Consider the following 26,828-nt stretch of genomic DNA (forward strand, 5'->3'; position numbering starts at 1 on the left):
TGTACACACGTTGGGAATCGAACCCGGGCCTTCAGCGTGAGGAGCGGATGCTTTAGCCATTAGGCTACCCAACCGCCCCTGACATTGTAGAGGAAGGTACGTCGTGCATACTTCTTCAACGGCTGTCAGATTTCGCTTGTTGAGAATTACTCTCTACCTCAAAATAGTTGTGATACGATTTCCTTGTTTAGATAATGTTTATTTTCTCAACGAAGATATGGTTTTCATGACAACTGTCTATACATCAATATCACTGCTTGGTGCAATTTAATATTAAAACATGCCATTTTTGTTTTGAAAAAGTCAAAGTTACACAAAGTTCTCACCATTGTCATTTCGAATTGACCAAACTGGTCCCATGTTAGAATAACTCTGTGAAAACACACGATACAACACTCTTAGCCAAACGTTTGCATAAGCAAACCACTTGATGAAGAGAGTTGTCAGGTGAGAGAACGGTACCAACATACGCAATGTTTTACGGTAACACTGTCACCTAGTGTTTCAACTGCGCCGTGACCATTCATAAAGAGGACGCACATTAACGCCACCTGGCACATATCACATGCTGCTAGCGGTGACGTTGCCTCGCCACAAGCGTTCATGTGTCTGGGGATCTGAGACATACATCAAAAAGCAGTACCATATATACCTACCCTGCATATACACCTGGACAGACTTGGAAATACCTGGATAAAGTTAACATACTTGGATTAAGCTGGATTCACCAGGATGATGCACCGACCGAAGGCAAATCGTGCTGACATGCACAGGTGTGTAGAAACAATTTTTCTAGTTTTAACTTAAATTATATATTCATTCACTGAGGATATAGATTGAGGTGTTGGATAAATGTTGAACAGTTTAAAAGATGTGTGCAGCTTGAGTATGGACGCGGTAAAGCTGTTACCTGTTAATCACACCTGGCAGAGTCTCGTGACGTAGATGGAGACCTTACATATATTAGTGCACCTTTAGGTGTCTGCAGGTACGTGTGGCCTCATTTGTACGTGTTTCTCTGATGCAAACCCGCTGAATACTAGTACGTGTTTATCTTTCGACAGACAACCTGCTGTAGCTCTGTGCTAGTTGCCTCGAGCATGATGTTTGAATGTTATTGTTACTAGCAATAACAGATCCACAATAATTCTAGTTGGTGTCTGTCTGTATTTAGTACGTGTGTGTGCATGCGTGCGTGCGTGCGCGCATCTGGGTAATGCACCGTGATATTTTCTAATGATTAATATACATGGGGCAGGTTTCCATACGTCAAAGGACTCAGTTGATGTGGATGGTTGATCCTTGTGTAGTGATAGAATGTAATGTTCGTGCCATCACCTACACGGTAGCCATGACCAGATCCAGTTAAACGCCTGATAGAGAGGCGCAACGGGGATACTTGGATACAACGAGCAATGAGTGAGTTTAGTTTTACGACGTCTTCAAACAATTTCACAAAGGGGACATCAGAAATGGGCTTCACATATTATACCCATGTAGGGAATCAAAGCTGGAACTTCTGCGTGACGAGCGAACACTTTAACGACCAGGCAACCCCACATAGCCCCGCATACGAAGGAGAGAGAGAGAGAGACTGTCAGTTTAAGTCCAGTTCGAGACAAGCGTGTCGTCACAGGTAATGGGTCCTTATATCAGTATGAATAAGGTCAAATCAAGAGTACTGCGCGGTATGAAACATAGACTTAAGGTACAGAGGTGACACAATGGCGCCTGAACTGTGAATAATGAGGCAGAGTGAGGCGCCATTAAGGAATCTGTTGGTTGACTATGTATTTTGTTGGGTTCTCGATGGTTCCATATCGGGTACTGTTGGCTATATCCTTGTGTGACGTGGCAGGAAGCAACACAGACAGATATTCATGGGAATTACAACCCGGTAAGGTGAACAATAAAGTTCAAATGTAATTGTGTGTTATAGGATACTCGACCCCTTAGCTAGATCTTGTTCATATCTCAAATACAGCCTGTATAATACACACACTTCTCAGCACAAACACTTTCTCGTATTATGAAAGCATAGAGCTTACTCATAACACCTCGCATAACTCGCAACATTCCTCACACATAACTCGCAACATTCATCACACATAACTCGAAACATTCATCACACATAACTGGCAACATTCATCACACATAACTCGAAACATTCCTCATACTTAACTTGCAACACTCCTCTCACATAACTCGCAATACACGTGCACGTCACATACGTCACACACCTATGCCTGAGAACAGAAATGTCTTGTTAATATACTGAAGGAAAAAAATAAGGGAGCACACGAAAAAACAACTGTTCCTTAATTTTTTTCCAGATTTCTTCACAAGTTGTGCGATACATAACTTGTGAATAAACCAGGTAAAAGATAAAGGAACATTTGTGCTATCATGTGACCCTTATTTTCCCCCTTAGTATGTATACTGAGAGAAATAACTGAAGGAACACAGGAAAATTTGAATATTTTCCAGGAACAATGCTATGAAGTGACGTTCCCAAATGTTTCTCTCAGTAAATGTTTTTTTTCCTCTGTGAAAAATGGGTGTGCGATCCATGCTCAGACGATCAGTGTCAGATACCAAACACATACTTTGCTTCTTATTTTGTTTGGACGTCATTCTAAAGGCAGTGACCCCCAAAACCTTGTACTGGGTGTTCCAATAGCAAGGTAAATCACCGGTTATCTTCTCACGAAACGAACACCACAGTGTAGTCATGGCGTCATGGCGTCATTTCTCTAATCTAGTATTGTAAGACAAAGGAACTCGTTTCACCTGCTCGGGGTGTTATAGTCATCTGTGAAGGCGAAATGTTTAATTTAAAACCATGTTCCATATATTTATATAACCTCACATGCTGATCCCTACCTGTAGTAAAACAACTTTAGCATTAAGTCAATAAAACAAGTCAATAGCACATTCCAAATATAAAGTCAGACCAGACATTTTCACAAAACACAGTGTAAACCTGAGCTGCAGCTGAAAGCAAATACTGCAGCGTGGCGTCGTTTGCAAGAGCAAAATGCACTAAGGAAAACCCCTTCACCCCGGAAGGTTTAACCCGGACAAGATCTTCAGTGGCAATAGTACGTGAAAGAAGACATGAGTTTGTATGATAATGTCATCGTTTTAAACGAGGCATGGGTGGGCCCGTGGACTAAAGTGTGTTTACACTGAACTCTATTGGGGTTCTGGGTTTGAATAGGTTCCCAGCAACCAATGCTGGTTTTAAGAAGCGACCATGCACCATGTGACATCCACGACGTTGGAGACGATGTAACGGGTTACCACGACAGCATTGATCGCTGCTCATAATAGCTATCTCTGGACTTGACAATACAGATTCTGGTATTTACTGATCTTAGTCTCTCAGGTGGAATATCATTAAACAACAAGTAAAACGTGATATAACGGAACCACTGTTTACAGGGGCTTTAATTCAGGGGTTGTGAGACAGACTACATTACAGGGAGGGGTAGGCAACAGGGACAATAATGTGGTTCAGGGATTGTGAGACAGACTACATTTCAGGGAGGGGTAGGCAACAGGGACAATAATGTGGTTCAGAGACTGTGAGACAGACTACATTGCAGGGAGGGGTAGGCAACAGGGACAATAATGTGGTTCAGGGACTGTGAGACAGACTACATTGCAGGGAGGGCTAGGCAACAGGGACAATAATGTGGTTCAGGGATCGTGAGACAGACTACATTGCAGGGAGGGGTAGGCAGCAGGGACAATAATGTGATTCAGAGACTGTGAGACAGACTACATTGCACGGAGGGGTAGGCAACAGGGACAATAATGTGGTTCAGAGACTGTGAGACAGACTACATTTCAGGGAGAGGTAGGCAACAGGGACAATAATGTGATTCAGAGACTGTGAGACAGACTACATTGCAGGGAGGGGTAGGCAGCAGGGACAATAATGTGATTCAGAGACTGTGAGACAGACTACATTGCAGGGAGGGATAGGCAACAGGGACAATAATGTGGTTCAGAGACTGTGAGACAGACTACATTGCACGGAGGGGTAGGCAGCAGGGACAATAATGTGGTTCAGGGACTGTGAAACAGACTACATTGCAGGGAGGGCTAGGCAACAGGGACAATAATGTGGTTCAGAGACTGTGAGACAGACTACATTTCAGGGAGGGGTAGGCAACAGGGACAATAATGTGATTCAGAGACTGTGAGACAGACTACATTGCAGGGAGGGGTAGGCAGCAGGGACAATAATGTGGTTCAGAGACTGTGAGACAGACTACATTGCAGGGAGGGGTAGGCAACAGGGACAATAATGTGATTCAGAGACTGTGAGACAGACTACATTGCAGGGAGGGGTAGGCAGCAGGGACAATAATGTGGTTCAGGGACTGTGAGACAGACTACATTGCAGGGAGGGGTAGGCAGCAGGGACAATAATGTGGTTCAGGGACTGTGAGACAGACTACATTGCAGGGAGAGGTAGGCAGCAGGGACAATAATGTGATTCAGGGACTTAGCGTTTGTCTAATATATCTGTGGACCTTGCCTTTCCGTATGAGTGTCAAACGTCTGTTGGCAGTCACTGTTTTCTCTACAGGATATGTGTCATGACGTTTCAGGTCATATTTTTGTCGACATCTACACGAGTATGTTGAAAGTTGTTTTTTTTCCAAGCCCAAATGAGGTTGTAATTGATACTACAAACATGAGCGTGTTTATCCATAACCTGTACAGTTTGTCTTTGATTCATCGTATGTTTGCCTTGTTAAAGGGATAGTCCCCATGTTTCCATCACATCGTTTAAAGAGACAGTTTCCGTTCTCTGCAACATCGGTTAAGGAGCAGGAATGTTCTCTACCAGCTCTCTGTCTACAGGTGTATTCAATACCACTGTTTAGGACAATAAGATTTAGTAGTCAGTCCCAAGTGGCATCCGCATTATTAGTGAAACAGATATATATGTGACATAACAAAGAGGCAAAACAAAAAACAAAACAAAACAAAAACATATGTAGTATTGCTATCTTAAACATAAAGAGCCTACATATCACTAATAACTAAAACACAGTCCAACAGTAAGAACGCATTCAGGAAGAAAATGCATTAACATAAATTTATAGCTGCTGATACCACGTGCAAGTGGCAACGCAACTTCAATGCCTACATATAAACCTACACTCTTCATTGTCATACCGTAAATATATTAATACACGCTTGTCTAGAGTATATATCTCGACACTATCCGAAATAAATAGTTCCAAATTGTTCCTTCAACATGTCACTGTGCTTGGGACTACCACTGCTTCGAAACACCTCTCTGTGTGAACTATATTTGAGAGGGGTGGGTAGTCTAGTGGTTAAAGCGTTTGCTCGTCACGCTGAAGGCCCAGGGTCGATCCTCCACATGCGTACAATGTGTGGACCCCTTTTCTGGTGTCCCCCGCCGTGATGTTGCTGGTATGTTGCTAAAATGGCTTAAAACTAAACCTAATCACTTTATTTGACCTCATGAATACAGTCACTCCTACACGCCAGTGCTTAATGCTAAGCTTATATAGATAACTGCATCGTCCACTTCAAGTGCTCCAGGACACATCACAGCAGTCGTTTCAGGTTTCAGTGTGTTCGGTGAAGTAGGAAAAATGATAATTTTGACGAAATGTGTGTTGCCACGCTAAAACTTCTTCAGATGAAATAGAGGTTTGAATATTTTCCAATAAAACAAACTTAAATGACTGTACAGTCCCACCACCGGTATCGATTTGAACGGATTAACATTTACGCTTAATTCTTTTTGAATATTTGATCAATAATTGTTCTGCGCACTGGCCTTCTGCATGCCGGTTTTTATGTCACATGTTTGAAATGTCCACCATGCCTGACACACCTGTACTACCCGAGATGCCCATCCCACACGCAGTTTACCACCCCACGCAGCCGACAAAGCTGGATTATTTACAGGCAGTATCACTTGACACTGGAGAGGGAAGCGTCTCCTCTTGTAAAATGCAAATCAGTAATGTATCTTTCCCTCACTACTACTACTAGTAGTAGTAGCAGCAGCAGCAGCAGTAGTAGTAGTAGTGGTAGTGGAGTAGTAAAGGTAGCGGTAGTAGCAGCAGCAGTAGTAGTAGTAGTGGTAGTGGTAGTGGTAGTGGTGGTGGTAGAAGTAGTAGTAGTATTGAAACACATTGTTACTTAATAGGCAGTATGCTAGACTAACAGCTAGTCTCTTAGATCTTAGAGATAAAACAGTTCATAATACAAAAATATGAAAAATAATGAAAAGGAGCTCTGAGACTTATTTTCTAGACCTGAGTGAGTTTTCTTTTATATAAATTGGGATGTTTCGCGGTCGTATGCCAGCCTAGCAACACATGTGCTAAGATTATAACAGCTGTTACTGTTGATACAAAGTAACAACATACACCTCAAGCACGGGATCGTCTCGCCAGACCTGCTAAACACAACTACAAATGTATGGGATCACAGGCACGTCATGTCTTATCCTATCCATTTCATTTTAGTCTGACATTTAGATTGCTCTTTCAATAATGTCGCGCCAAGGCACCTTAAAGGACATGCAGTTATTGTTCTGTCTCAAAATAATAGGAAGCCGACAGCCGTTCACATTCCGATTATGTAAAGCAAATAAAACTCGGCTAAATGCGACAGGTGCTTGTAGCGACCTTGACCCCTTAAAGGTCATATGATTTACCGATTGGGACAGTTCAGGTCATAAATAAATTGCTCGTGCCACCAACACTTGGATCAAAACAACGCTTGACACTGACCAAGTCAGTGGGATAAAGGTAAGAAGACTTTAAAAAATCTTTGTGAAATGATTTCAAACTGTCGCTTTGTCATGACAGGGCGACCGTGAACAGTCACAGCAGTCTGCAACAGGTAGACAACAAAACGTGCCGCCGATTTGCATTTCAGGTGTCAGTTTATTTACCTGTGCTTGCACAGATGATCTATTATGACAGACACACGCAGTCACCCGGAATACATCACTGAAAATTTCAAAATGGGCATTAACCGAATTTTGTACTCTCAACCTCCAGTGTGAAGTTTTGTATGGGTGATACCAACAAGAATAACAATAAGCATTGTTTAAACACAGCGACATAATTCTGATGTCATCTGGGGCATATTGACATAAGTGTACGATATATCTGTGACGCATTACTTTGATGTTGTCTCATCGTACTGACAGTAATGAATCCACAAATACATGTATAAAAGAATCAACTGAGGATTAGGTCAGATCACATCTGTAAGGTACCTGTGAATGGACCAATACAGCCAACATGTTGATACATACTAACCTACAATGGCATATGTATTAATCTCTCAAATACCAATTATGCAGTGTTCATCACAAAATTCTCTTTTTAAGAGTTGAATTTTTGTTTGTTTGTTTTAACAGTTATTTATAATACAATTACTTAAAACTATATTTTACATAATTCTCTTTTACAAACATGTTTTAAATGGTGAACGAAAAGGAAATTGAAAATGTTTACTTGTTGTTAAGGGCTATTGATAGCTTCAGCATTTTGTGTGTAGCAGACATGACTCAATGAATGCACAAAGCTTCCCATGATATGAATGTAAAAGTGTACATCATGAGACACAGCCATATGAGGTGCAGAGGTCAACTCTGTCATGCTTTAGTAGCCATGAAGAAAGAATGAATACTAGCTGACAATACACTCAGCACTTCAGCGCAGACACAGTTAAATCTGTTTAGAAGCTACTCATGCGTGATCATACAGGGAGGGAGGGTCTGTAAGTGTTAGTTTGTCGTCTTGTCTTACTTCCTCCACCAGTCTTCTCTTTGTTCCAACTGTCCACACATGGCTACCAGTTAAGATTTGGTTAAAGCCTCCGGCTACTGATGGCATTGTAATGGTGCAAGCCTGGTTCACACAACATGTCTTTGTGAAAAACAAGTACTTCCTCACAACTGTGTAACATCATCTGTTGGGACGTTTGTTACATAAGTTTGGTTTTTCTGTTTCCATTAAAAAAACATTCCCAAAGTTAAAATTATGGCATTTTAATGGTGATTCCAAATTTGGTGTTTCTTTGGAATTTCATACCCTTAAAACCTCTCTTCATGGTTATTCCAGGAATATGTTTATGCACATGAACAGTTTTATATTTTGTTATTTTCCTTCAATTTAGGTTCGTCTTTTTTACTATTTTCTTCTTCTAGGAAGAGTTTCTCTGTCGTCCATTTAGCTCTCTAGTCATGTCTTTTTTCACGAAATACATGTGCACATATCTTCTTTGTTATTTGAAATGTAGAGTTTAGCTAAAATAATGTTTCCTCAGTGTTTTTCCTTAAATTTGCTCTTTTTTAAAGAAATTTGACACCAATCCAAATAGGCACACTTGAGGATTGTTAAGGAAGGATAACAATATATGCATGACGAACTTCTATAATTACTGTGGGAGCGATGTCTCAGTGTAGGAATGTTGTTGTTAGCTATTGCCACGTGCCATGCTAAGAATGACAACATCGACAATAGAAACAACATAAAATTGTCTGATTTATATCAGGAGGACCATGTCTTCCCTAGAAATATATAACCTGCCAAGATAGCTGGTCTGTGTCATCCATACAACCAACATTTGTTTCATCCCTAACACACCCTCACCATTGCTGAAATCCATGGAATGCATCCCGTCCCATTAGGTTACGCAGGTAACATGTGGCTCGCCTCAAGCCACTACTCAACTAGTATCTGTGATCACGTTATTGTCCACACACCAAGTACCTATATTGTTACCTGATGGTAATCAGTTGTGCACCGCTATCATTATAATCAGTTGTAGTACTGATAGTATCTCTCTATTCAGTGTTGTAATTACTGTTTACAGTCTGTAGACCAGGGCAGGAGTAGTATCAAGGAGACATCTATTTAGACTTTTGTCATGATTTGGTTCATGTTACGTATACCTGTTTGAGGGGGCGGTGTAGTAGCCTAGTGGTTAAAGTCTTCGCGCTGAAGACTTGGGTTCAGTTACCCACATGGACACGTGTGAAGCCCATTTCTGGTGTCCCCCTCCATGATATTGCTTGAATATTGCTAAAAGCAGCGTAAAACTGAACTCACTCACTTGTTCGTATTTGAACTCTTGTTGTGTATATTCATAGTATAAGTGACATTCTTGGTCAACTTATGCACTGACCTGCTTACAACCTTGTTGAGTGAGTGAGTGAGTGAGTGAGTGAGTGAGTGAGTGAGTGAGTGAGTTTAGTTTTACGCCGCACTCAGCAATATTCCAGCCATATGGCGGCCCTTGTTGAAATATTATGGACATCAGAGTTGAAAGTAGGTCACAATGGCCTAGTTGTCCAAGGTGACGACTAATGTTTAGTCTCTGAATAATTTTGATTGTAATAAATTATCCCCTTTAAACTGAAAAGGAACCCTTGGGAGACCAGACATTCAGAACCTTCAGATTTCTGAATGTGGAGAAATCTTGACTTGCTTCATTTAGGGTTTCAGTATTGCAGGTATTGCTAGGCGGTACAGAAAATAATGTGGTTCAAGGACTGTGAAACAGACTCACTTTCTCACTCACAGTGTATAGTTGTATCCCAATTGCATAGATGCATAGATCAATGCTCATGCTGTTGATTACTGGATTGTCTGGTTGAGACTTGACTCATTTGAGATGTCATGACACCAGACTGAAATTAATGCAGACTTTGAACCCAGACTCACTTATCATCTCACTTCACTCATGACCTGGGAGAAAAACAAAAACATCTGATCATGCTTGATGAGGATTTAGTACTTTCATTTTGAGAACAGTCTGAAATGTAGAAAATGTCATCCACGTGTGTGACATTATATGTCTGGAGTATAGTCGCATCCTGATGATTTAAGCTGCACCGATTCCATGGCAGTTGTCAAGGTTTCCAGTCATCTTGAGCACTTGAGCTCTAGTAATTAAGAGTTTCATGAATTTTGTTGATGTATATGCTTTGATAACCCCAATTATTTATGTTGAAGTAATATGATTTATTGTTCCACTTAAACACCCTGACAGCACTGTCTGGCACTCTCAATGTTTTTAAATGCCCACAAATATTGGTTGTGGGTTCTATGGCGTCCAGTGGTGAGGCAGACTCCAGGGGACGTGTCTGGGGGCTACTTTCTGCCCAATAAACTGGAGTATATGGTGCTATCTCTGGGTAATAACTCGTATATGCTCGTTTAGACTGTGGTGGGTTTATTACCTGTAAAGGATATGATCTTATCTTCCTTCTGGGAATAGGTCATTATGTAGATCTGATACCAACTATATGAAATGAACGTGTTTGATGTCTTTTCAGTATGTTACATCTGGACAAACAATTTTGTATTGCCAATGTGGTTAATATGTTGGTATTATTTCACCAGTTACCGTTTTTTCTTCAAAGGTTAATAAAGTGACAAATAAATATTGATGAACAGGAGTATGTGTGAATGCGTTTATATTTTATATTGTTTAGCCCCCAAGTTCTATGTTTGGATGTCATATTTTGTTTTTGAGTGCATGTCTGATGTTTCATTTTGCTGCAATTGCCTATGCCTCTGAGGAAAGCAGAGAAGGAACTTAATGAACTCCTGCACATCTCGATGTGCCAAAAGACGTATCACCCATACAGTGCTGACTCCTCAGGGTCGCCCAGTTGGCAGTGCACATCAAGCAGGTGACCACCTCACAGAAGGTGTACCTGTACATGTTGTAGCATAGATGTACTTGTACATGCTGTAGCACACATATATTTGTTCTACAGGTGTACTGGTACATGTTGTAGTACAGGTGTGCATGTACATGTTGTGCCACAGGTGTACCTGTATATGTTGTAACACAGGTGTACCTGTGCATGTTGTAGCATAGATGTACTTGTACATGCTGTAGCACACATATATTTGTTCCACAGGTGTACTGGTACATGTTGTAGTACAGGTGTGCATGTACATGTTGTGCCACAGGTGTACCTGTATATGTTGTAACACAGGTGTACCTGTGCATGTTGTAGCATAGATGTACTTGTACATGCTGTAGCACACATATATTTGTTCTACAGGTGTACTGGTACATGTTGTAGTACAGGTGTGCATGTACATGTTGTGCCACAGGTGTACCTGTATATGTTGTAACACAGGTGTACCTGTGCATGTTGTAGCACAGGTGTACTTGTACCATAGGTGTACTTGTGCATGTAGCAAAGGTTGCCTGTACATGTTACAGCAAAGGTGTCCTGGTACATGTTGTACCACAGGTGTACATGTTGTAGCACAGGTGTGCTTGTATAGATTTTAGCACAGGTGTGATGTGAAAGTTGAGGTATGAATGTCCATAACATGTACCATACAGATTGACTCAGTAATGGTAGAAAGGGTCATTGTGACAGCTGGTTAGAGTGAGTGAGTGAGAAAGTTTAATTTTATGTCGCACTCTTTCCCTGCAGAAATTGAGTGTGTCAGTTTGTGAAAACTGTACCTTGGAGGGATCCCAAGGCTCTATGTGGATTCAGGCTAACTATGTCCTTCTGCCTTGATGGAATGGATGTTGTTCATAATATCGACCACTGATTTGTTTGGTCAGTTACATGCAGATCCCTGTGATACAGCTGTATGTTGTCTGCCATTGAACAACCATACACCCAGTGAGAAATACCACTCACTATCTGGCCTACAACAGGAGGTGTGTGTCACATGCATCAGGCCCACCTGGCTTCCACTGAAAACATTTGCACAGAGACAGATGTTCCCTGACTCAGACCCTCAGAATCCTATCTAATAGTAAACACAACTCTCTTCTCTGTCCCAATAAATGAATTAAATTCTCATACCTAATTCATTGTATTTTTAATATGTTAATAATTACACATACATGAATCTAGACTCTATCAATAGTTGACAAATATGTTATGAATCACTATTATAATCCAAACTGAGAGAAGATTTATGGGTGAATAATAATAGCAACAGCCTGCAGCATGTGTGAGTGTGTATCAATATGGTCTGTATCACCCTACTTGACACTTTGAGGCCAGATAACTCAGGTCGGAATGAGGTCAGATTACAAGACATACTTAGGCCACATTCCCAAAACTGTTACTTACCTGTGTTCCCAATGCACAAAACATGTTTCACACACATTCACAGATTTGTTATGGAAAAATTGAATTATTGTGCTAAAACTGTATAAGCAACTTGTACAGCTTTAACCTATTTTAGACCTAAGGTGAAGTATAAAGCCAGTGTCTCTGTGGCAGTGAAGGAATTGTTGTGAATCAATTGTTCATCTTTGTTCACTGGAATATTGTCTCCCAAATCACAATATCAAGTGCAAAGAGCAACATAATAATGCAATATTTATTGCTGTGCTTCAGATAATTAATAAGTAGCTTGCATTATTTTATTGATTAACAGTATCCGTTTTTCTTGAGAGATTAGTGTTGTTGGTCTACATAGATATATTAGGCATGTTTCTTCACGTAAAGCAAAAACAAACTGCAACACATGATGCAGCTGATTTGCCTGATGTTTATTTGTGGATGATTGCTTAACCTTGTGCTTGAAGCAATGCCCATCACACTGAACAGCTGAGTTTAATTCCCTAAATGGGTACGAGATGTGTGAGGCCCATTTCTGGTCTCCCCTGCCATGATATTGCTAAAATAATGCTAAAATTGGCATAAAACCCACCCACCCAAATGTACACTTACCCATTCGTACACTCACCCACTCACACACTGCAGGTGGTGAAGTGGATACCTGGGTCAAATCCCAGAACCCACTCAACCTCATTACTGAAGTTACCTGCCCTTGCCTTGCTTTCATGTAACATATATAATCTCATAAATTTCCCTCCCCCCCACTACATTTTCCCCCTGTTTGTTTGATGAAACATTGACATATGTTTTCCATGAAGCCTGTACACAGAAACATGAGCCGGTGTTACATTACATCTTCAACTCAACTGTTGCAGTGTCACAGAGAATTATGAGGAGACGTTTTCAGCACCCGTATCTTGATTCACAAGACATGAAATATGCCATCCATGTTTTGCTATCACCCACAAACATGCTTAATTAACATTGCAATACTGCCTAGGTGGAGACACCGTCTACAGTTCCTGTTTTCTGGAGTACTCTGTGAAATGTTTCACAGAGAAGATCATTACAAGACATTGGAAATGAAATGAAGGCCATCATTTTCTGTTCAAAATTATACACTATATTGTGGCTGCTTGCATGAAACATCTTGACAGTGTTGTTAGTTCTCGATTCACACCTCAGGAGGCTGAGACTGGAATTTGTATGATTTTATCTTCTCGGTGCTATATTTCATCAAGACTTGCAATCTTCTTCTTTTTGATTATAGTGCTTATTGGAAGGAGATTATTTTCTTTAAAAAAAAAGTAACTATCTATGATTAGACATGGAAACTTGACATTTTTGCCTATCACAAGTTGTTAGTGTGTTTTTTAATCTAGCCTTGAACCAAGTCCACTGAAGGTGAAGTTCTTTGATGGATGTATGTCCGTATAATTTGCAAATATGTATGATTGGACATTATTGCCTTGCAGACTTTGTTCAAGTCTACCTGTTCACTTAAAGTATGGCAACTAGAGATTCTGTGACTATCATCTGATCATGATCAGTTAATAAGTAGTTGTGCTAAAAACAATCATCCAAAACAATCATCCAAAACAATCATCCAAAACAATCATCCAAAACAATCATCCAAAACTCTTCTATTGGAGATATTGCTTGTATAACCTCAAATGATATCCCCAAGGACAATGCTGTGACATCATGTTTTTGATGATGTCTGAAGTGCTGAACGTCCTCATTGATATCATCTTTGTGAAATTTTGGAGTATATCATCTGGCCAGGTAGTATGCATCTCATGGGCACCAATTTTACTCTTCACCTTGCTCATCTGCTTATTAATGCATCACAATTTCTGCTTGGGTCGGCAAAATCAAAACAAAGAAATTTTGCCAAGAAGTTTAGCTTAAGCTTTGAGAACATCAGTGCTATAATATTTTACCATAACCATCAAATATCCAATTTCCTTCCTCTGATTTACCCACCTGAACCCAGGACAAAGTGACAAGGTCTGGGACTGTTTCATATTTAGATCTGTGCAATAAGATTCAGGGTGACAAAACATCTCCACAGACTGTATGACTAAAGGGATGATATCAGCTTTCCAATGGTCCGTTCATGTCAAAGCAAATTCCTACAGTTTAAGCCTTTAGTGTTTACAGTTTATTACTTTTGAGGTACAATCAAGTGTGCTCTTTTTATCAGGATTTCAAAGAGTGTCATCCCACTCTTGCTCACAAGCTGCTTGATCAAAGTTACAACACTGAGGGCCTCAGTAAAGCTTTCAACAAGTGTTATGGTAGACAGGTGGAGGATATTTCAAAATTTGATGCCTCAGTGACAAATAGGATGTCTGATGCAAATTTCCTTTTTTGAACTGTTCCATACATTCCCAAATTATTTCAGGTGAACAATTGACGAGATATGCATATGTTTATGACGGACATCATCGTTGTGGCAGGATATGCTCACCTTTTCGTGAACATCTGGTATCATCACTATTTTACAGTGATTCATAAACACTTGCTCTGTCATCCTACTGTATGGTATCAATCACTGCATTATCAGGTCCAGCCTGAAACAAATACATGAGTGCCATTTAACAAGTAGGGAATAATGGATTTTCAAAACTGATTAAATACAGTGATGAAGTCAGGAGGAAACAGATGATGAAGAGATATTAAGGGAAAATGAGACAATTTATTCCATTCCTTTGAAAAGGTTACTTTTTGTCATATACATTGGCATTGGCTAGTGGTGTGCTTACAAAATGGAATATCCCCTACTTTTTTAATGGCATATATACTCATGATATGGTTACAGCTTCAAAAGGAACATAAAGTGTCAGAGTGTTAGGCATTGCTGAGTCTGGAATCACCTCATCTTCCTAGGTTCAAATCCCACACTGACCAATACAATACATGGCCTAACAGCACTGTTCTCACAGAGGCAGTTACATTAAAATCTCACTCTCTGTTCACCTGGCAGTTAATGGGTACCTGGCAGGATAAGATGGCCTTATGACTGGTAACCTTCCATATATATATATTTATTTATGTTATCAGACAGTCATATGGTCGGATTATTGCAGAGTGAAGCATTAAATGCCACATTAATCTAATTTTATTGTGATGATTACGGTAGTCTCTGCCCAGATGATCCTCCCGTCATGCGTCAGTGCAGACTTTAACAAGAGGGGTTGTAGGCCAGCCATGAGGTTCCCAGGTTTGCTGACTCATCACAGTATGATCCACTGCCACGGAGGATGCTGTGTTGTGTGGTTAAAGAGACATTACTACTTCCCAGTATCTTCCTACGTGAAGCTGTCCTCCGCGGTCTTCACAGGGTTACAGCCCAGACGGACTTGGGTTTCACGATCTGATTAATGCACATTTTTGTTACAAAATGACAACAGTAAATTGTAAAAATGGCCTTTAAATGATCTTAAGAACTGATACTAACAGAGGGTGAACATTTGTTTTATATTACATGACGGACATGATGTTTTCTGTATGAACAGAGAACATTCATAGATATTACATGACGAACATGATGTTTGGGTATAAGCGGAGAACATTTATAGATATTACATGACGGACATGATGTTTGGGTATAAGCAAAGAACAATCATAGATATTGCATGACAGACATGATGTTTGGGTATAAGCGGAGAACATTCATAGATATTACATGACAGACATGATGTTTGGGTATAAGCGGAGAACATTCATAGATAGTACATGACGGACATGATGTTTGGGTATAAGCGGAGAACATTCATAGATAGTACATGACGGACATGATGTTTGGGTATAAGCGGAGAACATTCATAGATAGTACATGACAGACATGATGTTTGGGTGTAAAGGGTGAACATTCATAGATATTATGTGATGGATCTAGGCGTATATTAATCTTATATTCATAAATTTTCACCCTTGAAATTTCTGTGTTTTGATATTTTGGAAGTTTTGTGTTGCATAAAACGTTATTGATTCGTGAAAGTTATCATTTTCTGTGGAGCCAGGGAAGACATATCTGTTTCTGAGACTTATATGAGACGCATCATAGGTTTTCGTTCTTTTGAGTGAGTGAATGAGTGAGTGAGTGAGTGAGTGAGTGGTCTTAGGACTGTGTCACATATTTCAGACACTTTATGTTACTGCATGCAAAGTCACATAGCATTTCCCCATTTATGTGACATAGTAACTGTGCCAGTGCTGTCTTCCTTTTCATCACTTCATCTTACTGACCTCCAGGGTCAATAATGCTGGACACTGGATGCAAAACAAGAAAGATTTTATGCCATATTGTCACTGTTTCCGCATGGAACCTTTTCACAGTAACTCTCTGTGTGCATGAAATTGGGTCATACCAAATAGATGTGTTTCACCCTCCAATCTTACACCTCCTGGCAAACAGGAATGATCAGAATTTACCTTCTGTCATGTTATACTTTGTATATATGCCATCAGAAATGTACTGAAAGGAAACCTGTGCATTTGTATGTTAAATACTGGTGTACTGTACTCAATGCACTTTGTGTGTGTAGATCTGTAGCCTTTGGTACAGTAAACTCTTGAATGAGACATATTTCATGGCACATATTCTCTGAGAACTAATAGAACAGATAAGTTTTCAAGCATAAATTATAACATTTGAATCAAACTGCATGCAATAACAATCACGTGAATTTGTGTTGTGGAAGATATCTCCCATGATGCATGAGATTGAGATCCATGGCACAAAGACTGGGAGATCCATCAGACAATCGTATCCAAATTTCATAACCCTATGACAAGATCCAAGTCCAGATGGCAGACAAGTCAGATAGAAGACAGATTAGATTATAAAACACTCTGTTATAATGTATTTTTAGAAGTGGCTAAATATTTTATTTTAACGTGAAGAGTGTGGTGCATTTGGGTAATTTTTGAAAAATAAGTCTGGAATGCATAGAATATTAAGGATCTGTTCCTCATCAGTGGGAGAAGGAAAATGAATCATTGTGAAATTTGATGAGTAATGAGATTTTCAGAATTCCCCATGTAGTGTTTTTATTGTATTTCTGTTGTACTTTATCTCAGAATTGTCTGCTTAGGATGTTTCACACTTGAATATTGTATCAGAGACGGACGAATAAGTGTCTTTCTTCTGCAGCTCCTCAACTTGTTTTTTTGGTGTATTGTAACTTCCTCGCTAATGACAGGTCTTACTTTTAGTCTATGATATATGAAATAAATCAAATATACATATTACATAGTTTGGGTGCTTATACATGTATATATGATATTGAAAAATTCCTGAATTTTCATGTCTGGAGGTAACGACTTGGTTCCCTATAATCCAGTCTAGGTACATTTACACTGAATATTAACTGCTATACTCTGACAAACCGTAATAGAAGGTCATGTAGTAGAGCTTTAGCCTTCTTTGTCTCATCCATTTTGTGGTTTTGTTGAACCTCAGATAACTGGAAACATTTGCAGAGGTCCTTTAAGTGATGTTTAACTGTATAAATCTTGCGAGAAATCAAAGAACAGCACATTTCTTCCTGCAATTATAATCAATCTATCATGGTGATGAAATAATTATGTTTGTTTAAGATGTTCAATGTCTATAAATTGTCGATGGCACATTTTACACGAGTGAATTTTCTATCTAGTTAAGAAACTAATCAGAGTTGTAAGTGCCAGTGGTGGAGGTTCTTGTAGGACGTCTCACAGTTCCTCCTCGTCAGACCTTCCTGCAATACTACACCCTTAACTTGGAGCAAGTCGAGATTTCCTCATAGGTTCTAAACCTCCTATGAATCTCACTTAGGCCCATTTCCAATTTTTTATAAAGGAATTTGTTTATATGGAAATTCTATATATTCAGAGACAAAGCATTAGTAGGAGATTAGGAGATTCTTCAGGTTAACACCAAATTACAAATTGATGGTGGACTCTTGGGAATCAGCTGGACCTTGTAACTGGTGTCACCAGCCTTGCACTCCAGAACATTACACTCGGAGTTTCTGCAGGGCTTGGAGATAAATGTGTCTGACAAATCTCAGATAATAAAACCAACATTTACACGTTCTTGGGAAACATGAACATGCAGGCAAAGAAAAGTGAAACTATTGCTGATAAAGACACCAAATAATGTTTACAGAATAAATAATTTACTTTGGTGTGAATATTTTATCTCCATGTATATCACATATACTATTTTAGATTTTCCGACAGACGTTCTATTGCACCCTTGTGGCATGATGCACCTGCTGCAGCGGATAATGTTCACCACACAGCTATTGTGCATCTGGAGAATTTTTCAGAATTCCACAGCAAATTTAAGCAAATTCTGCACTGCATTTTTCAATATTCTGCAAAACATTCTGCTGTTACAACATTTAGAAAAAACAACAAAAACATTATACAGACCTCCACGGTTTAATTCTCAAACTCAAACACAGATATAAATTAAGTCGACAGTACACAACACTTCTGGAGTTCGATGACAAAGCACCCACACCTTTTTTCCGTGTTTGAGGATTAAACACGTGCTGAAACTCATTTTTCTCCTCTCAGTCGTAACTTTGATGCAGACGAACAACTTCCAGTTTCTTGCAAACAACAATTTTATACCTAAAAGAAATGTGAAATAATTTCAATTTACGAAATGATCGATTTTGAGAATGTAATTGCAGTGTCAAATTCATCTAATATGAGTAGAAAGGTGCCAATAACTTGCTTTATTAATAAAGTATCTTTAATCATGACTATTTTGTAAATGTTATCACAATAAGTATGTCAGTCCTTTTTATGATATTAACTCTACTTTTCGTTTCGGCTGAGTCAGTTTTCACACAGTTTTTAAAATAAGCAAATTCCACAGCACAAAAGTGCTCGGATTCTGCACGAAAATGCGTTTTCCGCAGACCAGATGTTTTTCTGCATGGCAAGGTAAATTCCGCGATTTTTTCTGCAACTAAGGAATCGCGGAATCCAGGAGGGACTGATATTTTATTCCATGAAGAGAGGGATTGGGAACAAGTTATCAAACTTAGGTAAACATCTTCTGAGCATGTACAACATGACACCTGCACAACATACTTGTAATACAGACTGACATATAGTGCAGAAATGGTAGAGACCTATGTACAGAGCTTGAGATAGTTATTTTACATCTGTGAAAATATTTACAGCATTCAAGAAAAACATTTGCATTTTAATATGTAATGCTTCAGTGCTTTAAATATTGCATGATGCTGAGTATGAGATAAGTTCTTGCTCCCATTAAATAATAAATCTTAATCTAGGTCACCATCATGTACTTATGATTGAACAGAACAGTTTCGTTCTGTGTTCATTCAATAAGTTGATAATATAATACACCTGAGAGAGTCCTGCAAGCTGTCAACATGTACACTTGTTGTGACAGACGATAACTGTACATGATCACACAATGCCATTTAGAAAGTGGTCAAATGTAACATATGTTGTATTTGGGATTACATTTTCTCAGTAAAGTACAAATTCTAGTACTTTTTTAAGTTGAGTCAGTCCCATCCAGGATTCGAACCCACACCCTCAGAGTCAGGCCAGCAGACAAAGTCAGATGCCTAACCCACTTCATGGAAGTGGCTGAGCAGGTGAGGCACCTGACTATACTGTACGTCACGTGTTGAACTGGGTCCTTATAAATCTTAGATAGTAGTAGTTTGGTGGAAAGCACAACCATCAAACTGCATGCATAGCTGCACATAGCATCAGAAGAATGTAACTACTTTTTGTCCATACCTGCAGCATCCTTATCACAATCCTTCCACTCACTGTAGATGTGTGATGACAGCTTGAATATCTGGCACTCGTCACTCAGGCTCCTGTTTACTGCAGGGCTAATTGGACAAGATATGGGTTCTGTGTTTATTACCTTCTGTGTATTCCTTACAAAGTTTATGTCCTGCATATTTTGATATTTACAAGCAATGGTTGGTCATTGTTTCTGACTTGTTTGTGACTGCCTATGTACTGGGCTGTTCATCTCCCCTCCCATTATCTGGTTGATGTCATGTCATATTAAGTATGGCAGAACAACTTTGGATAGTAAAAGCTTGAACTGGGTTTTGTCCACCTTTGACTGGACTTGCACAGGTCTCCAAGGTCATAGTAGTTTCAGTGGTAGTTTCTAAAAATATATTGATAACAGACTGGTGTCCTTGTACTTATCTAGGCTTGCCTATTTGAAGGAGAGATTCTTTTTATAACAGATCTAGAGAGTTGAAATAGTCTAATGCTTAATGTGTTTGCTTGTCATGCTAAAGGCCTAAGATTGAATCCCCACATGTGTCAAGCTCAATTTTGTTGTTCGCAGATAATCTAGGAATATTCTTAAAAGTTGCATGAAACAATTTTCCCCGCGCTCATTTCATTCTTACTACTTTCCTTTTGTTTACCAATGGTGTTTGCACAGAATAATTTCCACCAAACTTTTATCTCACCATTCCATTGTGCTTCCACAGGCAGTGTTAAACTTTTAAAGATTTTTGCAACATTTATATATTTTCAGACATGATTAGATATGTTGAGCAGACACTGAAGCCAGCAGTATTGGTGATGATTGTGTATCCTGCATCGGGAATTGAGTGCATTTCAACTGTTACTTGATGTTTACCTTAATTCATTCAGGACAGGAAACTGTTTATTTTGGATGGATGAGAGCAGGTGGATTTGTTTTATACTTGGAGTTCATGGAGCAGACTTTCAGAATTTTGCTGCATTTTGATTATTTGATTAAACATTTCAAGTGTATCATTGCCAATTGTAACAGTATCTGTTAGTGCTCTTACCGGCACCTGTCGTTTTTGCCAAAGGAATAGGTATGAAGCTTGGCAAGTCTTTGAAAAACTCAGTTTTCATTTCAAGCTTAATTTGCTGGTAAAAATATCTTTCTTCTTTCCACTAGAAGGACAAAAACAGCATAATGTTCATGTTTGTAATGAAGTAGTTAGGAAAGTAATTCCTGCCCTGCAATATGGAGTAAGGAGTTAAACAATCAAAGTATCACTCAGTACACACATTCTACATGAGTTCTAACTTTTACTCAGTACTCATGCAGTACACACATGCAAATTAAATCTTTTCTTATTTTTTGCAACAACAGCTGTGTAGTGATAATTTTATTTTCTCCATTTAATTTTAAGCATCTTAAACCTTCATCATTGTGCAATGAATATTACATAACTGATGTTTGATCAAGTAAGTTTGATCATGTTTTATAAACCACCACCCAGACAGAACATGTTGCCCATCTGGACCCCTTGCAGACACAAACTATTGCCTTTTCAGACACATGCTTCCCAGACACAACCTTACACCCTTCCAGACACCTTGCAGACACAACCTTCCACCCTTCCAGACACCTCCCAGACACAACCTCTCATCATTCTAGACACTAAACACAAACCCACTTTACCAAACACCATCTAAACACAACCTCACCCTTCCACACACCACCCAAACACAATTTCACCCTTCCCAACAAATAAACACAACCTCACCCTTCCCAGACAAAAAAACTCTCATCCAGACACCTTGCAGACACAACCTTTCACCCTTCCTGACACCTCCCAGACACAACCTCTCATCATTCTAGACACTTACTAAACACAACCTCACTCTACCAAACACCATCTAAGCACAACCTAACCCTTCCATGCGCTACTTAAACACAACTTCACCCTTCCAAGACACCTTGCAGACACAACCTTTCACCCTTCCTGACACCTCCCAGACACAACCTCTCATCATTCTAGACTCTTACTAAACACAACCTCACTCTACCAAACACCATCTAAGCACAACCTAACCCTTCCATGCGCTACTTAAACACAACCTCACTCTTCCAAGACACCACCCAAACACAATTTCACATTTCCCAACAGCAACTAAACACAACCTCACCCCTCCCAGACACAAACTCTCACCCTTTCAAACAAAACCCAAATCCAACTCCAACCACACCCTTCCATGTTTCCAAACACAACCTATCACCTCTGTAAACACCGGTACCATCCAAACACAACCTATCACCTCTGTAAACACCGGTACCATCCAAACACAACCTATCACCTCTGTAAACACCGGTACCATCCAAACACAACCTATCACCTCTGTAAACATCGGTACCATCCAAACACAACCTATCACCTCTGTAAACACTGGTACCATCCAAACACAACCTATCACCTCTGTAAACACCGGTACCATCCAAACACAACCTATCACCTCTGTAAACACCGGTACCATCCAAACACAACCTATCACCTCTGTAAACACCGGTACCATCCAAACACAACCTATCACCTCTGTAAACACCGGTACCATCCAAACACAACCTATCACCTCTGTAAACATCGGTACCATCCAAACACAACCTATCACCTCTGTAAACACTGGTACCATCCAAACACAACCTATCACCTCTGTAAACACCGGTACCATCCAAACACAACCTATCACCTCTGTAAACACCGGTACCATCCAAACACAACCTATCACCTCTGTAAACACCGGTACCATCCAAACACAACCTCTAACCCTTCCAGACACAATCCAAACACAACATAATTCCTCCTTTCCAGACACAACCTCTGAAATGCCAAGACACCACCAAGACACAACCTCTCACCAACCAATCAGCACCAATAACCCCACCACATGCTGAAATTACATGGCTACTATCTGCCCACCCCCCTTTTCAACAACCTGTGTGGTTTCAACATCCCTTTCCAGGGGTCAGTCAAGCACAACCCCTCACCTCAGTCTGGGTCTATCATGAGAGAAAATCAGTGTACATGCTATCACTTCAAGCAATTCCTTTTCTTCAATAAAATCTCCCCAAGTGATCAGTAGATTGTTTACAACCCCCTCCCCCACCATGGACCCATTCCCATTCGTGGCTTCCAGGCCACATTCACAAATCTGCACTGTTTATACATGTCACAGCTGCCTCTTTAGCATCTGAGGACAGTTTTCCAGTTTCCGTTTTCTTTCAATTAAACTAAACAAACCAGAACTTATGATTAGCAATAAAAAATAAGATATCCCATAAATAAATGTGCAGTTAATCAGCTAAAGATGCTGGCTTCAGATGAACAGTGTGAGATTGTATAGTCCCCGTACCATCACTCACGCAAAAAGTATTAGTTTATTTAGGGAGTGAAAAATCCCAATGGGGACATCTATTTATAGCACAGGGCCTGCCTGATTGCTGTGATAGACTGGAGGGTGGTTAGTTCACCCACAACACTGAGAGGGAAGGCTTCACCTACTGCCCCATTAGTACAAGCCCCACAGGTTATGAAAAGTCAGTCTACACTTCAGATCAATGTGCAAGGCAGGAATTTAAAGGTGTGACAGAACAACGAGCCTACCTAGATTACCTGTCTAACAGTAAGTGTTACTGTGCTGGATTACTGACAAGCAATATGGTGAAGTGTTAGCACTCTGAATAACCGATACATAAGCTTTTGTGTTGTGTGGGATTTTTAGGAAGTTGTCACATGTCAGACTGTCACTCTAGATGAACAGGAAGAATACTTGATACCTGAATTACCTGTGACCTACTTTGAGCATTTTCACCTGTGCAGGTAAGTTGTTGTGTACTTTGATAGTTGTTAATGCAGAAATGTGTGGTATCCTAACTGAATCCTCTTGATGTGATGAATGAAGAATTCTTTGTACTTACTTGTTGTTTAGTTAGTAAAGGTAATTCCTCTCCAGCTGTTGGAATTGTCCAGTATCTTTTTCATGTTTCTGTCAGCATTTCAGTTGTTGCAGGGAGATTACAGATGAATAAAACAGAAAATAATAACAGTTTATAATTATGTTATTAGGTTGTACTTCTTGAGTAGAAAGTAAAAATTAAATAATTAAGTTAAATATGTCCTAATGTACGGTATAGCATTAGTATGAGACAGATGATTTGTATACACCACCCTCTATCGGTTGGGAGAAACATATTGTTTCTCTGACATATTATGTATCTCATTTTTTAGTATTGTAGTTCAGTTTCTACGCAGAATAATTGCACAATATCTGGTATTTGTCATGTACCACTTCATAAATATTCTCGACTAAGTCAACAGTCTTTTCTGAAATGTCAATAAAATATTTGTTTGCAAAAACTAACACCCTGCACCTTGTAGCAAGTCCCCTCATAGTGGTGATAACATGTAGTGTTGGTTGTCATGGTATCTGAGATGATATGATTGTTATGATAATCCCCCTGGGTCACTAAATGTGATAATCTCCTGCCCTAGGAAGATGTATGAGTTGACCTTGACAGGGTCAACAAGATTATCATCAAGATAAAGCAGGATAATGAGGAAGTTTTTGGGAAGGTGATGTTGATTCAGATGTGGAGGGGAACTAAATATTGTCTGGAATAATAATTTTTAAGAAAATATAATGTATTTTTCATTTCCCTGTGAAAATACATTTCAGAGAAATGTTTAGAATACAGAACAGACTGGATTTTAAATGATGTCTGGCTCTGAAGATTTATCTGTGATATTTGTCATAATTTTGATTAAGAGCTGAAAAATAACAGTCAGCAGACCATCATAGTTTAAATGATATGAAAGTGTTTAAGTGAAATTTATATGTACATTCATGAAATATACATTTCTGGTTCAAGGATTTTAGTACGGAAATGGTTGTCAGTGGTCATATTATTTCCCATATACTGAAATTTCATGTGTGAAACTAGTAAAAGAATCGACAAGTGTCTGTGACGTTGTTTCCTTTGCGGCCAGAGGGCACTGTGCTGTATCGCAGAGATCTGTTTGATGACAACAGCGAGTTAGGTAATATCTCACTCTGGTGTATAATTCTCATAGCAACACTACTGACAAAATCCCAGCACTAGACTTGCTTCAAGGGTGTACTGAAGGCCAAGCCCATGGATGTACAGTAATTCTGTCCTTTAAAGAGGCAAGTCTAGATAAGTGCACAGTACATACTTAAGGATGCCAGTCTGACAGAAGGATATTTATTATTTTTAGAAATTATCATTTGACTTATTAATTATGAACTTAAAGACTTGAGGAAGTCTAACCAAGCTTCAGAAGATGTACAGACTGACAGAGGACATGCAATATGTGAGTCACTGAACAGGGGTGGCACACCACTCACCTGTTCCAGGGTAGTGAGGGGAGATGTTCCTTCAGGACAGAGGACATACAATATGTGAGTTACTGAACAGGGATGGCACACCACCCACCTGCTCCAGGGTAGTGAGGGGAGACGTTCCCTCAGGACACAGGACATACAATTTGTGAGTCACTGAACAGAGGTGGCACACCACCCACCTGCTCCAGGGTAGTGAGGGGAGACGTTCCCTCAGGACACAGGACATACAATTTGTGAGTCACTGAACAGAGGTGGCACACCACCCACCAGCTCCAGGGTAGTGAGGGGAGACGTTCCCTCAGGACATAGTACATACAATATGTGAGTCACTGAACATGGGGGGCACACTCACCTGCTCCAGGGTAGTGAAGGGAGACGTTCCCTCAGGACACAGGACATACAATTTGTGAGTCACTGAACAGAGGTGGCACACCACCCACCTGCTCCAGGGTAGTGAGGGGAGACGTTCCCTCAGGACACAGGACATACAATTTTGTGAGTCACTGAACAGAGGTGGCACACCACCCACCAGCTCCAGGGTAGTGAGGGGAGACGTTCCCTCAGGACATAGTACATACAATATGTGAGTCACTGAACATGGGGGGCACACTCACCTGCTCCAGGGTAGTGAAGGGAGACGTTCCCTCAGGACTGATGACATACAATATGTGAGTCACTGGACAGGGATGGCACACACCCTCTAGCTCCACGGTAGTGATGAGAGACGTTTCTTCGGGACAGCTTGAGACTTGTAACATCAAAAGTTTTCAGTTTCAGAGACATCCCTTATCCATTTACAATGGAATATACTCATGTAGAGAACACAAACTGACTTGTGTGAATTTAGATTACGTCGGTTTTGGCAACATTCCATGGCAAGGACACCAGATATGGGTTTTAAACATTGTACACACTGCAGAATCAACCCCGGTGTTCAGCGTGATGAGCGAATGCTTTAACCGCTTGGCTACCCCACCGTCCTGCAAAGAGATTTACAGCTTTGACTTCAAAGGAAGCAAGACAGAATTTAGTATTATAGCAATAATTTTTAGTATTTCTTACTTCCTTGATACTACTGCTTGAATCCTGCAGTATGCAAGACATGCTACTAATGATGAAATATTTGGTAGAGGTTCTAACTTGTGGTATGACATATGGTATAAGAACACTGTGAATTATCTTTCAAAGATGACTTGGGAATTGAGACCTATCACATGCATGACAAGTGCAATCACATGCTCTAAGTATAAAATAAGCACTTGTCATGAACTGTTTATAAAGAAAGATAGTTGCAGTGATTATTCATCTTCCAAAATAAATTTTTCAAAATATTTGCTGATATATCTGATATTTGGCTAACATTTGATTCAGGATTGTTGGCGATTTTGAGTGAACTAATGTTTTATCAGTAGTGTGCAATGTCTGTAGAACTTCATGAAGAGAGTTTCCAACTGGAACAAAATCCCAATAGGACAAAATTTCTGCAATCTGCTGACAAAATCCCAACAGTTTG

At 39.8% G+C, this 26,828-nt stretch overlaps 1 protein-coding gene across 3 annotated transcripts in view; it reads left to right on the forward strand.

Moving 5' to 3' along the window:
* The first annotated feature begins 525 nt into the window (after positions 1-525).
* Positions 526-26,828, forward strand: part of LOC137273150 (breast cancer anti-estrogen resistance protein 3 homolog) — a 125,085-nt gene continuing 98,782 nt past the window's right edge. The window contains exon 1 of one of the 3 annotated variants that reach the window (XM_067805623.1): positions 526-773. In XM_067805623.1, coding sequence (XP_067661724.1) covers positions 733-773 — 41 coding nt within the window. In that variant the 5' untranslated portion in view covers positions 526-732. Of the gene's footprint in view, positions 774-6,695; positions 6,816-23,271; positions 23,773-26,828 lie in introns of those variants that run through there. The other 2 variants (XM_067805624.1, XM_067805625.1) reach the window with 2 other exon arrangements.

The sequence above is a fragment of the Haliotis asinina genome, chromosome 2 (genome assembly GCF_037392515.1).
Source record: "Haliotis asinina isolate JCU_RB_2024 chromosome 2, JCU_Hal_asi_v2, whole genome shotgun sequence".
Classification (NCBI taxonomy): Eukaryota; Metazoa; Mollusca; class Gastropoda; order Lepetellida; family Haliotidae; genus Haliotis; species Haliotis asinina.